The sequence below is a fragment of the Chionomys nivalis genome, chromosome 24 (genome assembly GCF_950005125.1).
Source record: "Chionomys nivalis chromosome 24, mChiNiv1.1, whole genome shotgun sequence".
Taxonomy (NCBI): Eukaryota; Metazoa; Chordata; class Mammalia; order Rodentia; family Cricetidae; genus Chionomys; species Chionomys nivalis.
Window position 1 is genome coordinate 35,213,719 of NC_080109.1, and position 15,422 is coordinate 35,229,140.

Here is a 15,422-nt window from a genome sequence, read left to right on the forward strand (position 1 = left end):
GTCCGCATCGCTCTGGTCACCAAGTCCGAATTGAAGTGCAGGGCTCAGCTGAAGAACATGTCTTCCTGCCTCTGTTTCTCTGGGTGACTGCAGAATGCCAAGGAGTTCTAGAGCCCTGGAGGAGACACGCCTACTCTCCCTACTCCCACCCCAAGAGCCGCGGACCCCTCACCTCAAGCATCTTAGCAACCCGGTTGCAGCGGGTGGCCCGTGAGGGACCAGAGACTATGGAGCCAGCCCACCTGGAGCTGCTAGGAGGTGCAGAGCGGGGACCCTACTCATGAGGGCACGGGAATGGATCTGCTTCCCGTGCCTAGGGACTGAAGGGCGCCTCATCTCAGTGTCCTCAGGTCCCTGAGGGAGAGGGAACAGGTCGGTCTACACCACGCTCGCGGGTGGGAGGTGACGGCTCACCGTGTGGGTCGCTCTTCTCGCGGACGCCGTCCACGCGGCCGTCGGGGTGGATGCGCAGGAAGAAGCCGCCGTTCTTGCAGTAGAGCCGCTTGGGGTCCTTGAAGTGGCCGGGCGGGAAGGCGGCGCCGCCATCCTCGGGCAGTGCGGGAAGCGTGGTGATGCCGCCGGCAGCCATTGCCCCTCCGCGGCCCCGGGACCCCGCTGTGGCTGATCGCGGGGCTCCCCGGCCCCGACCCCGGCCTCGGCCTCCCAGCGCGCCTCGCCCGCGGGCAGCCAGCCTCCCGGTCCGCGTCCCGCTGCCGCACACGCAGTCCAGCGCAGGACTCTGCCAGAAGCCGAGAACCCCTGTGTGCCACAGCGGCCCGGGACCGCGTCACCCCAAGTCCCCGCCTGCACCCCAGCCCCGCGCCCCCCCCCCCCCCCCGCGCCGCCTCCTCCCCACGCCTGGCGCCTGAAAACTGCAAGGAATCTGTCCGGCTCAGAGGAGCTTTCTCTAGGCGACTGCGCTGACGCAGCTCCTAAAGTTTAAATGCAACTTTCTCACTTGCTTTCTGTCTTTTAACTCGGCGCGGGCCTTCCACCCGCAAAACAGCAGAAAGGTTCTGATCCCGGGAGGGATCGAGTCAGGCTTTGAAAATCTCCAGTCCCCGCATAATGTAAACTGTGGAAAGATAGGGTGCAGGAGACAGAGGCCGAGAAGGGGGCACCTGGGTTCCCTTTCTGGGCGCCTAGCCCTAGACAGCGTGGGAAGATGAAAACGGCTTCGGAGTTCTCAACACGTAAAAGCGCAGAGCTGGCGCTTGCCCTGCCTCAGTTATTAGATGTTTCTTGGGAAAAACTGGGTTTCACAAAATTACAGTTAATTGCTGTTGGTGATTTTCAGTAGTCCCTAAGAGGTTGTAGATTTAGATTCTCTGCACTCTGTATTTGGAAACGAGGTGCTTCTCACCCCTAAGTCCTTCTCTCCTGGGGAAACACCTTTCAGTGAAGGTGATTACCAAATACCAGTTGGAAAAGCTGCACACCGCTAGGTCTATGCTCGAAGCACCTGAGATGTGCGGTCCACGGTGGCACAGGTACAGACTACTCCGAGGAATCAGACACAACAGAGTAAGCTGCCCTGTGGAAGTGCGGGCTTAGGGAAGCTGCTAGAGGTGCCACTGTATGCTAGCTATAAAGGTCATGCTGAGGAGCAGGAGCGTTTAGTCTCCATGGAGGTCTTGACTCAAGTGTGTGACAGGCATTAGAAAATTCCCCAAAGCTTTAAGATCACGCCCTTTCCCCAGCAATCAGAGAAGTGTGCACACGATCGTTTTCCCCTTGCCTCCTGCTAGGCTCATGGCTGAAGCCCCCATGACATGAGACAAATTAACATGAGAAAATTACTAACTTATCTAATGTAAATCTGTAATCTTGAAAAGGAAACAAAAGCCCCATGCCACACAGGAACCTGTGTCTTTGGGTTGGGACTTGTGCATAACTGCGGAGAACAGTGATGGCAGGGAGTGCCACCTAATGGGCATAAGCTAATGTAGTTATTTTTCATTCTTTAAATTTATTTTACACATTATTCTTTTGGGGGCCCACAACCCAGCTCCCAAATAATCACACTTATTCTTACCTATGAATGCCCCGCCTTAGTTTGGCTTGTTTCTAGCCAGCTTTTCTAAATTAAATTATCTCATTTTCCTTTAACAACGTTTTGTCTTGGGCTTTTTGCCTCTCTTTATTCGCTATATCTTGCTTTCCTTCTCAGTCTGTGGCTGGCTGGGTGGCTAGGAGGCTAGCCCCTCCTGTCCGCCTCTACTCCTTTTCTCACTCCTCCCTCCTCCCTTCTATTTATTCTCTCTGCCTGGCAGCCCCACCTATTTTTCTCTCCTACTTAGCTATTGGCCGTTCAGCTTTTTATTAGACCAATCAGGTATTTTAGACAGGAAAAGTAGCACAGCTTCACAGAGTCAAACAAATGCAACCTAAGAGTTAAACAAATGCCACGTAAAAGAATCCAACACATCCTAGTATCATTAAACAAATATTCCACAGAATAAACAAATGCATCACAACTTCAACTAATATTCCACAACACGCTGGTGTGAGGAACTTAGTGAGTCTTGGTCGTTCTGGTTCTCTGTGACCCTGTCTTCAGAGATGGGAACTCCCTGACCTGAAGGTATAGGAGGGTGGACACCTCTCAAATGCGGGTTTTACAACCTGAATAAGAGAACACTAAGGGGTTGTGAGAGCGCCTGTCCTGCTTTTTCCTTTTCTTTTCCTTCATTTGTTTTGTTTTTCAAGGCTAGGTTTCTCTGTGAAGCACTATAGTAGCTGTCTTAGAACTCATTCTACAGACCAGGCTGGCCTGGAACTCGGGGATCCATCTGCCTCTGCTTCCTGAGTGCACCAGCACTGCCCAGCCTTGCTGTTATGCTGGCCCTTCTTAAATGCTGCTGTATTCTTAAATGCCGAGGTACCATTTGGGGACAACATCCTCGACCCCATCAGCTCTCTGACATCTGTCTCCAGAATATTACTCTCATCTTCACTGAGGATCTGCTGAGACAAGCAGTTCCCTTCCAGATGTTGAGAATGCCCAGGGAATGTGTAGTAGAACCACACCCAGCACTCCATCTGCAAGGCATACAAGATAAGGGATAGCAATTACCGCGCAAATTTGAGGAGCATCAACGCCGAATAGTTAACTGGCTGGTGTCAGCCACAGATTTATGGAACTGTGTTCCATTCTACACCTAGTTCCCTCCAAAGTCAGGAGAGGGGGTGCAACTGGAGGTTTCTCCCCCATTTACCAGTTCCTAAATATCCATACAGAGGTTTAATATTAATTACAATTATTTGGCTGATGGCTCAGGCTTATTACTAACTGGCTTTTACATCTTAAATTAACCCATTTCTGTTAATCTATGTATTGCCACATGGCTGTGGTACTATGTGGCCCTGGCATTCATTACTTCATATCTTGGTTCTCCTGTGGCTGCTGGCATCTCCCAGACTCAGTCTTCTTTTTCCCTTTATCTTTGCTTGGATTTTCCACCTGGCTCTATTCTGCCTGGCTATTGGCCAAGTGAGTTTCTTTATTAACCAATGGCAATAAAACATATCAACAGCATACAGAAAGGTATTCCATATCAGGGGGAAATATCTATTCAAATCTTCCCTTATCCTAAAAATCCCAACCATGCTGGATGGTGGTGGCACATGCCTTTAATCCCAGAACTCGGCAGTCAGAGGTAGGTGGATTTCTGTGAGTTTAAGGCCAGCCTGGTTTACAAGAACTAGTTCTAGGACAGGTTCCAAAGCTACAGAGAAACCCAGTATTGGAAAAATAAAAAACAAACAAACAAAAAATACCAACCATATTTTAGAAAATGGTTAAGCTAATTCTATGAAAATCCAGGTTTCCAAGATAAATTACTTATAGTCAAAAACAACTCGAAGTTAAAGCATGAATGGTTATCAATAGGAGCACATTCAATAAAATGACTTATATAATAAATATTAATTAGTGAGTATAGTAATTCACTTAAGAAAGTTTGTGAGCCTGTCATTACCGGTTATACCTCTCCAATGAACTATTGTTGCTCTTTTAAGAAATGATTTTCTACATGTACTGAGAGACTGGGAAGCAAGTGAACAATACAGGATGTCCTGCTATGCATCCCACACACATCATGTTTTTGAAGTGACCCTCTCTTCAACAAACACATACAACGTGTCCACTGTCCAGGAATGCTATATTTCAGGAACACCTGCCTCTAAGCATCCGCAGAGGAAGAGTTCTCATCAAACTGTGTTTATACTCTTTGACTTTTTAGGACATATCCAATACATGTACAATTGTTTTCTACTTACATGGCTTATTTTAGCATACAGATAATAAAGTGATATAATAATCTGGTATGAAATCCTCAAGAAAAACATAAAGCTCTTCTGTCAGGGGACAGTGTACAGAGACACTCAGAAAGGACCAGTCTAGACTGCTCTACAGTACAACTTCCAACAAAAGCCAGGTTGATGGATTGGTTACAGAAATCTTTATTATAGACCAGGAAGGTTAGAGAATACTAGGACCCTCAAATATCCTGGGCTCAGGAAAACCTCGAGGGATTCTACCAAGAGCCCTGCAGTTCTTGTGAGGTTGTCTAAAAGGAAAAAGGGCACAGCAGTATGCAGAGGGGAGCCTGTGTGTGCTGGAGCCTGCGTGTGCTGAAGCCTGTGTGTGCTGGATGCTGGAGCCTGTGTGTGCTGAATGAAGCCTGTGTGTGCTGGAGCCTGTGTGTGCTGAATGAAGCCTGTGTGTGCTGAATGAAGCCTGTGTGTGCTGGAGCCTGTGTGTGCTGGAGCCTGTGTGTGCTGAAGCCTGTGTGTGCTGAAGCCTGTGTGTGCTGGAGCCTGTGTGTGCTGAAGCCTGTGTGTGCTGAATGAAGCCTGTGTGTGCCGGAGCCTGTGTGTGCCGGAGCCTGTGTGTGCTGAATGAAGCCTGTGGGTGTGCTGAAGCCTGTGTGTGCTGAAGCCTGTGTGTGCTGGAGCCTGTGTGTGCTGAATGAAGCCTGTGTGTGCTGGAGCTGTGTGCTGGAGCCTATGTGTGCTGGAGCCTGTGTGTGCTGGAGCCTGTGTGTGCTGGAGCCTGTGTGTGCTGGATGCTGGAGCCTGTGTGTGCTGAATGAAGCCTGTGTGTGCTGGAGCCTGTGTGTGCTGAAGCCTGTGGGTGCTGGAGCCTGTGTGTGCTGAATGAAGCCTGTGTGTTCTGGAGCCTGTGTGTGCTGGAGCCTGTGTGTGCTGGAGCCTGTGTGTGCTGAAGCCTGTGGGTGTGACCATGTGTAAGTCAGAAGCCTGCATGCTGTATGTGAGTGTGGAGATACAATCACTGTCGTTTAAGACTAAGTCAGAAAATGAATCTTTGGAAAGACAGCACAGGAAATAAGGGAGAGAGAGTGTTAGAGAGAGAAAAGGACAGCAAGCAGACAGTCCAGAAAGTAGAGCTCCCATGAGTCACCTCTAGCCATGTCCTATAAATTGTCAGGGACACACACTCTCTCTCCCCCTCTAATGACTTCTGCACGTCATCTTATCCTTTCAACTAGAAAAACAAAATGGTTCCCCTTATATTCCGAGAGACTTCAGTAACTCTTTATTTGCTTTTTGCCTCACTCATCCGAGGTTCATGTGTTTGGCATTCAGTTCCATAGTAGCGGTGAAACAGAAATACATATGGATCCAGAGCTCAGGCAATACAAGGAAAGGAAGACTCAGAGACAAAGACAATGTGTGGTGGCTTAGTGCCTGGCCTCAAACCTTCACAAGGGCACAGGGGACTCCTCAAGTGGGCAGTGTCCCAGCCCTTTCCATGTACCTAGTATTCTAACATGGGTTTCTTGTTTTTAAATTTAGTATTGTATTCATTTTAAAAAAATATTTATTTGCTTTTATTTTATATGTACGACTGCTTTGCCTGAATGTCTGTTTGTCCATGCAACACGTGTATACCTGGCGTCCAGGCAGGAAGTCATGAGCCACTGTATGTGGGTGCTCGGAACCAAACTCGAATCCTCCACAAGAGCACCGCCAGTGCTCTCTCCAGCAGCCCAGACATTTAGTATTTTATTAAAGGAACGATTTAAAACACAAGTTTAAAGCTGTGTTCCTTTGAAATACTTCGTTGATAACTTTAGTTAGATTTATTTTTGTCTTTTATGCCAGCTTTTAGTTACTTAAGATATATTTTTGCTTACGAAAAAACCCACAGGCAAAAACAAAACAAAACCCCAAAAGTTAACAAATAATGAGGATGCCTTTGGGGGTCTGTCCAAATCCATCTCGTCTCTTTGGTTGAGCTCGATTTGCTGAGTTCACTTCACACTTTTTCCTGTGTGTTTGCAACCATGCTGCTCCCACAGGAAACAAGCAGCACCGTGTGTGCAGACAGAGATGGCCTGGGCTGTCAGCATCTCCTAGTGGCTGGCACTCGCTCCAGCTGTGTCTCTATGTTCTATGGCTCTGCTCAGCTCGCTCTAGCTGCCAGGTACCTAGACAACTGCATGGCCATACACTGAGGCTCCAGTGCTGATCCCCATGCAAGCTACACATGTGTTTGCTGTGATAATGTTTTTGGTACTTGTCTCCATGTGCATGGATGTCAAACATTCTTCCCCAAACTTTGCTCAACAGAGTCATCCAACCTTAAAGACACTGTCAAGTCCAGCTCTGAGACCAACCATGAACACAACTTCACGTCATTCTTGCCCAAGCATCCACACTAGAAAGCTGAGAATGCTAATAAGTAGACAGATGGCAACATTAAAGTTGAAAAGCCATTCCACAAATTGGAAGGTTAAACTAAAATTAACAGTGTGGATCTAAGAAGGGCTCTGCAGCTAAGGTTAAAAGAGAAGACTTGGCCAGTGGAACATGGCAGACGTCGGGTTAGCAGAGACCAAGAGGAGCTGCCGCACCTAACTATGCAAAGAGCTAACATTACCCGGCTTTGTAACTGTAGTTTTCAGACAAGATCTTGTGTTTCCAAGGCTGGTTATGAGTTTGCTGAAGATGACCTTAAATTCCTGATCCTGTTGTTCCCATCTCCCAAGCGTTGATAGTACAGGCACAAGCTGCCATTCTGAGTTTGATACAGTGCTGGGGTTGAACTCAGGGCCTCTGGAATGCTCAGAGAGCATTCTACCAACTGGGGAAATCCCCAGGCAATACAGAATACAGATGGTGTTAAAGACGGAGGCGCCACCATGCAGGATGAAGAGCATGTACAGATTCCTATGTAGCGGCAGGGTCTTGTTCAGGGACAGAGAAAGGAATACTCCTGCAGGTCTCCAAGCAGAACACACAGTCACCATGACCCTTCCAGGGCTCAGCCTTTCGGGACAAAAGGATCCTGACCACCACAGGCTTCTTCCATCTCTGCAGCTCAAAGCTCTGTTCCCTGAGAGAATTTTTGCTTTCCCAGACATGTCCCAGACATCAGTAGCTTCACCCTGACCACACACGGGCAGTCTGCACACCAGGCTCAGGAACATGACAAACGCTGGCCCTCCAGACGGTGCTCATGCCCAGTGTTTGCCTTGACACAGGGGAAATGGGACCTTTTTCTTTCATCACTAAGGAAGCGCTGGCTTTGTCTGGAGTCCAAGTTTACTTTCCCTCAGCCAAAATTATGACTTTGTTTGTAATTTTCCAGCCAGTGACCTCAGTCCTGACCTACAGCAGTCACCCACTCCCCACCGGCATGGAAAAGGTCATTTAGTCACCTCAGCCTGCAGTCCTCCAGAGAATACAGCATTCAAGCTCGGTGCAGTCTTCTGAAGGCCGAGGCCTTCTCTCAAACTACCAGAAGAAATGAGTAGTAATTTTTTGAAAGTTGGAATAAGATTTGGCAAGATTTGAAAATTTTATTTTTATTTATTTTTTTTACATTAGGATAGTACACACCACTAAAGTATCTGAAACAATATACTGTTTGGGAAGTTACTATTTTTTAATGAAATTATAGTAAAAGTTCAATGAGAGCCATAGGTTAGGCTCATGTACATAAGAGAATAATACGCAGGACACACTGTTGGCCACAAGGACAACTGTTTAAACCCCAATCTTATAAATGCATGTGGACAGCTAAAAGCATTAATTTTCCAATTTTTTATTTATTATAGAATATTTGGAAGTCTCAGAACTTACCTGTCTACTTTGAAAACTATTTTGAGAAGAACTGACTATCAAAAACATGACAGAAGACTGAAAATTTAAGACAAGGGGCTAGAGAAATGGCTAATTGGATAAACTGCTTGCCATGCACACATAAGTGTGAGGACTGGAGTGTGATTCCCATCACCTACATGAATGTGAGGTGATTGTGATGGTCCACCTGTAATCTCAGGGCTTTGAAGGAGGAGAAAGAGGATCTCTGGAGCAGGCTGGCTATTGCATCAGTCATACTAGTGAGCTCTAGGTTCAGGGGAGAGACTCTACCTTAGTGAGTAAGATAGAAAATGACAAAGAAATACTTTTTTTTGACTTCCACATGCCCAATACGCGCATGCACCCATATACATGTGCCCACACATAATATGCATACATGTATGTGTGTACATGCACATGCGCAATTTAATTTTAAGTAAAATTAAGAGTGTATATAATGTATCAGTTAAAAGGCTAGCACCTAATTATACAAGATCTGTACCAGCTCTTTACATCTATTAATGCAGGCAGGCAGGCAGGCAGGGCAAAGAAGGAAGTAATTCGTGCTCTATGAGGAAAGCTCACTAAAAGGTTATCTCTTGTGGCAATGCTCCTGGACCCCGGCTAGCCACTCTTTACAAGAGTAGTGAGTAGCAGAAGGGCCAATGATTGTAACTATGATTTTGCAAAAGAGAAAGAAAATGCTCTTTATTTCATCTTAATAAAAACCAAGGGTTCAATATTTACTCATAGCTATGCAACAGCATTACTTCAGGGGATTAAAGTGATGTTCGAAGAACATTACTTTCTGTTGATCTAATCTAAGAAGACTGACTTCAGATAACTTAAAGGGGAGGGTGATTAATGTGTCTCTCAGTTCCTCTCACTGCTGGCTCTCTTATGTCCAGTTATATGCTTTTTATGCCAATAAATGAGCTGACATGAAGGTAAGCTAAATGCCTCTAGCCAAAAATTGTTATTGATACAATTTGCTGGCAAACCTGTCATGGATAGATGAAGAGAAAATTACAGAAATATACACGTAGATTTTTTGCTTTGTTTCTACAAAATTTAGTCCTATGAAACACACTATTTTATAGCCTGATTTTCCATTTATCAATATACTATGAAGATAATATATTCTATATATTATAATGTAGTTTTCTGGGTTAGGGAGATGGCTCAGTGGTTAAAGCACATGATGCTCTTCCACTCCCAGGAATCTGACGCCCTCTTGTGGCCTCGTGGGCACCTGTACTCACATGTACATACCCAGGTAACCCCACACACACTTAAACACAATTAAAAGTCAATATAAATCTTCTTTAGAGCCAGGCGGTGGTGGCACATGCCTTTAATCCCAGCACTCAGGAGGCAGAGGCAGGCAGATCTCTGAGTTTGAGGTCAACCTGGTCTACAAGAGCTAGTTCCAGGTCAAGCTCCAAAAGCTACAGAGAAACCCTGTCTCGAAGAAACAAAAAACAAACAAACAAAAAACAAAACAAAGAAATCTTTAAATGCAGTTTTCTGTAGCTTTATTATTGAATCTACTCTGTATTATCGAGCCTTACTCAAAAGTAGGATGTGAAGTTGCTTCTTAGAAGCTGTCTTTGAACAACTTCATACACAGGGGCAGTTCTTTAATGATTTTATGTATATTTTTAAATTACCATAGAAAAAATTGAACATTTTTTCTTGTACATGTATGTATTTCCGTTCTGTGATTTATGGGGTTTTACTCTGGCTAGTTCTAGAAACAGTTCTGTTACCCACAGAGGGCCCAAAGGAGCAGAGCTCAAAGCAGCGTGCTGAAGTCACCAGAGAGCCAGGCGTCACCTCAGGCTAAAATCACTCATATCAACTTGCCGACTGGAAGGGAAGGGCTGCCAATTCTGCAGAGAGATGGGCCCTGCGGTGGACACTCAAGAACAGAAAGGAAACCCAAAGGAGAACAGACTAGCTGTGTTTGCATGGCTGTAACCACTTAAGGGAAGAAGGGATTATTCTGTTTTACAGTTCAAGAAGACGTAATCCATCATGGCAGCCGTGGTTGGTTGCTCGGTTCCCCTCTGGAATCCCTCCACCTGCCTTGGTCTGGGACTCTCTTCCAACAGCTACAACCCGAAGTCAAATCCTTGCTTAGCTAGGCCCTGGAAACAGTGTAACCAACCAGGGCAGAGTTCCCTCAGCTTTCTGCAGTCAAGGACTCAACTCTCGCATCCTTTAGGTACGCAGATGAACCCCGCAACAGCAAGCTGGATTTTGCCCCCTCCCTTCCTGGAGCCCTGGGCTCCTACAACTCTGCTCCCTGTAACACCCGGTCCCCCTCCTGGCAGCTCATTCTCACCAGAGTTCAAACACACGTCCCTGTTGTGCAGCTTATCTCAAAACAGCCTTTCCCTTCCCGGGGCCCACTCCCCTTTCCACACAATGGCCCATTTTCTGTTTCCTCTACAGCAAAATTCCTCAAGCATTCTCTAATAGCTGTTGCTGCTTCCACTCATTTATTTCCTATTTTTAAGTGTTTGATTTCATTTATTGCTTAAGCGACTTCATGACAACAAGATAATGAACACAATAAATACTTCACTCGCATTCCACTCGCCTAAGGCGCCAATTATTCATGTTTTCTTTGTGCACTGCTGCAACCATGGCTAAGATTATTTTTTTTTCTTTTTTCTTTTTTTTTTGGATTTTCGAGACAGGGTTTCTCCGTAGCTGGCTGGCCTTGAACTCACAGAGATCAGCCTGCCTCTGCCTCCCGAGTGCTGGGATTAACAGTGTGTACCACCACCGCCCGGCTGGCTAAGATTATTTTTATAAAAATATTTTAGTATTCTTCTTACTTAGCCTTATAGCTTCCTACCTTGCTACTTAATTTGTAGAATTAGTATTTTAAGGATCAAATTTTAAGTTCATGTCTACAGGAAAATGGATATTAAGTGAATTAAGGCAGCCTCAGAAAGATAAATAGCTCATGTTGTCTCTTATCTGGGATCTCTAGACTTTATACAAACACATACCCTTGTACTTTCATATGGGCATACGTACCTATCATTTGAAGGTATAAGTGAGATTGTCTAAAGCAGGGCCATGACCCTTTAACACAGCTCCTCACATTGTGGTGACCCCAACCATAAAGTTATTTTCATTGCTACTGTTATGAATCATAATGTAAATATTTGTCTTTTCCCACGGTCTTAGGCAACCCCTGTGAAAGGCTAGTTCCAAAGGGGTAGCGACCCACAGGTTGAGAACAGCTGCTCTAGGAGAAGAAAGAGGACCAGCAGGAGGTGGAAATAAAAGCCAGGGTAGCAGAGGATGGAGGGATGCTCAATGTAGTGTATTTGTGAGAAAATGTCCTAATTTATCTCAATACTGTATACAATGAAAATAGATTCTTGGTAGGACTTTTTGTTAAGCATTAAATTTCATCAAATGGGTATGTGTATAACTCATTTCCCCCTCCTGATATTTCTGACCATTTAAGTCCTTTTTCCAAAGTTTATGTACTTTAGATACATAATTTGTCAAATGGCATTTGCTTTTTCACACATATTTTAGTGGAATAAACTAAAAAAAATTTAAAAAATAAAATAAACCCTATTTATTTGGACTCATGTATTTACGACTCATGTATCCCAGGCTGGCCTCAAACTTGCTATAAAGACAAAGGGTAGCCTTGAACTTCTGATCCTCCTGCCTCTGTCTCCTGAGCACTAGGGTTACAGGCATGCACTATTATAACTGGTTTATGCAGTACTGGTGTGCTAGGCACAGGAGCTACATCTCCAGCCTAGAATCCTTCCAACAGTGGTTTGCACCTAAGCTGTAAGCGCCAACAGTTCACTGCTGAGAAGGTATTGAGATCCCTATGTAGTATCACAGTCCGCAGGGGTCAGCACCAGAAGTGCTTCCGTATCTTCTTAGGTATTTTCTTCTGCCCCAGCCTTCCTACCATGATTGCCATCTCGGCCTTAAGACCAGAGGCAGTCACCATGTCCATGGCCCTGCATGGCCCACACTTCTCTCTCTCGAGCTCCCAAGAGCTCTCTGACCAGCATTGCTTTGGAAGCTCCACCCAGTTGAACCTGAGTATGCTCACTTCAACAATCTTGCAGTCATAGAGAAATACAAGTCCTGCCTTTCAAGTACTTCTGGACTCCTTCAAGGGCCTCTCACCCAAAGCACACAAGGCCCACAAATCACCGACCTCCCTATTTCTCCTTCCATATAGACTTGGGCGATGGGTATTAGTTGATGTGCCCAAAGCAGTCTAACTGCTAGATTCTAGCAATCTATTGAGGCTCCTTGGCTTGGGAGTGGTTCTTTTGAATGGGCATTCAGTAACGCCACCCCCAACATAAATCTCATGACTTTTGACTGATAGGAAAAATCTCGCATGCTGTTGAGTTCTACTAACATTGTCTTCCAGTCTCTCATCATCATGATTAAACCCATGCACTTCTGGCCAAAGGAACAACTTTGACCACTTTGGGTTTTGACTATTTATCTAGTTCTATGCTGCTTTCTCCACTTCTGTTGAAATAAGACCTCAGAACTTCCCGCTCATCCTCTTTATTTACCAAATCTGGAGTTGATTACAGGACTTCAATCCCAGACACAATCACAGGCTTTCATGGAGTCAGAGTGTAATTCCCAATGAACCATCATCGCCCACTTAGAGCATTGCAAGTTTCATTGTTCACTGGTGTTTTGGGAAATTTTCACTTTTCTTATCATAAAATTCGTTTCCACTTGATGGGATCATTTCTCAGAGTGATACCTGGTCATGCACTTTCAGAGGACATGCCAAGTCGAAGACTTTACTTTGCACACACGTGTTGAGGATAACACTTGCTGATGTGGGAGCACTGCTGGAGCTGTGTGTTGAACACATAAATGTAACAGTCTGACTCAATGAGGTCACATAAACAAGTCTGTGACCAGCCCCGTTGTCTTTTCTGGCAGTTTACATTTGAAAGTGGTCTCTTTGCTTAGAAGCATGAGGTTCTTGCGTGATGCTGAATAGCATTTTCTTCACTTGCTGGTTGATGTTACTGTAAGGAAAAGCTTCCTTTCCTTCACCCATTTATCCACCCACTTGTATACAGCATAGACTCACGGCTGTTTATTCAGTTGGGCGATGCATTTTCCTATCATTGTTTAAAGACAGCTGAATTATGCCCGAATTCCCTAGCCCTTCAAGTTGGCTTTGTGTTCTTTTAACACACTCCAGTCATCCATTTAACATGGTTTGCTAGTTTCTGATGTCTTGAAATTGATCAAATATATAATTTATCCTGCCCCATCCCTGAAAGTAAGAGGTTTGTGTTTGTGAGATTTAGAGATGTTTGTTCTTATTTGGGGGGAGTCTGCACGGAACAGAATTTAGACACAGATCTGGATGCAAGATCAGCTCTGCACTATTGAGAAGATTCTGCTCTCAGCTTTCTTAATGGAGAATGTGTGCACCTGCACCTACACACATACACACGCACACACATACACACACCTACACACCTATACACACACCTACACACACATACACACACACACACACACATACACACACCTACACACACCTACACACACACCTACACACATACACACACATATACACACACACATACACACACCTACACACACATACACACTCACACTTATTTTATGGACAACACTAGATTAGTGACACATCCAGTTTGGATCTTAACACACATTAGACTTGTCACCAGTGTTCTCCCTCTCTGTATGTGTCGTTCTTTATAACAGTGAGAAACACTCTCCAAATGCTGTTATGTGTTTGCTCTTCGGATCTCTCCGCAAGGTAACCAATCTCTTCTCCTCAATACTTCTCCCAAATGTGCTTCTTCTTCACCTCACCGCACCTCCACGTGCTAAGGTGGGTGACTGTCCCCTTCTATGGGTGTTCTCTTCATCTAGCCTGGGTACCAGGGTGCCATCCCCGCCATGGAGAAGCCTTTCTCACCCCTCTCAGCTTCCATCTCCAATATGACTGCACACACAACTCCCCGAAATGAAGGCTTTGCTCAGACTCTCTAGCTGCTTTTAGGATCAAATTATTCAGGCAATGTCTCTTATTATTGTTATTATTTCTACTTTTATTATTTTTATTTTATTTATTATTCATTGTGGATTTCACATCATGCTGATTGCTGAAGGCAGAATATGAGGGGATGGCAGGATCAGCTCTTCTGTTTTCATGTCCTCGGGGCTGGCTCACCCGCACCCCCCACCACACACACACAACAGGGTCTGCACTAGTGTGCTGCCCAGGTGCGGTGCTGGGCCTCTTCTCCTTTGTGTAGCAGCTGAAGTGGGGCAGGGCTAGTCCTCTCACTCCTGTGACCCTGGGGCCAGTTCTCTCACCTGCCACAGGTAGCAAGGGGCAGGGAGGGAGGACATCTTTCCTTCACCCATGCCACCGCATGGCAGACGGGTGGGGGCATCAGTTTTGTTGCTCTCCTGCCCTCTGGGCCGGGTTTCCCTGCATCCCTGACAACAGGGAGAGCTCTAGTGCACAGCCTAGATGGACAGCAGAGGCTGCTTTCTGATGAGCTGCAGCCTGTGAGGTCAGGTCTGGCTCTCCCACCCATGCCACCGCATGGCAGATGGGGAGAGGCGGGAGGCTGGGTTCAGCTCTCCTACTCTCAAGGGTTGGCTCACGCGCCCCAGTCACAGAGTCAGTACTAGTGCGCTTCCAGGTGAGGTTCACGCCTATGGTGAGGGTGGGGCCATCTTTCCAGAGAGGAGTGTCAGGACAAGCTCTCCCCTAAGGGGCAGGGCCAGCTCGCCTGCTGCAGTAACCAACAAGAAGCAGGGACAGCCATGTTGGGGACAGTAAAGGGTGGGGCTGGCTCAACAAGGCATGGTTCCAAGGACCCTCGTGCTAAAATGGGCCATGGACATTATCACAGACCCCAGCTACACAGCAGGACCATGGGCCCAGACATGGCACTCCGCAACAGTTCAGGCCCAAACACCGCCACGACCCAGTGGCAGTACAGGTCAGCCAGATCAGCACAGCTCCAGCAGAAGCATGGTCCCCGGGGAGCCAACATGGTTCCAGGTGCCTGACCAAACCCCGAGCATCTACAGAGCCCTCGCTGGTAACTGGAGTCACAGACACTACCCCAGACCCCAGTCTCTGCAGGGCCATGGACCCAGAGACCTAGACATGGAGCTAGGCAGTGGTCCGTGCCTGGACATCTCCAAGGCTCCAGGTGGCAGCATCAGCTACCCAGGCAGCATGGGCCAGGATGTGGCATGGTCCTTGGATACCCACATGG

At 46.3% G+C, this 15,422-nt stretch overlaps 2 protein-coding genes across 2 annotated transcripts in view; both read right to left on the bottom strand.

The window, feature by feature from the left end:
- The window catches only part of Fgf2 (fibroblast growth factor 2), a 51,573-nt gene extending 50,788 nt beyond the window's left edge, over window positions 1-785 (bottom strand). The window contains exon 1 of the mRNA XM_057757287.1: window positions 415-785. Within this exon, the coding sequence (XP_057613270.1) occupies window positions 415-589 (175 nt within the window). The 5' untranslated portion in view covers window positions 590-785. The remainder of the gene's footprint in view (window positions 1-414) is intronic.
- Bbs12 (Bardet-Biedl syndrome 12) overlaps window positions 1-15,422 on the bottom strand; it is a 90,044-nt gene that overhangs the window by 50,311 nt on the left and 24,311 nt on the right. The window lies entirely within an intron of this gene.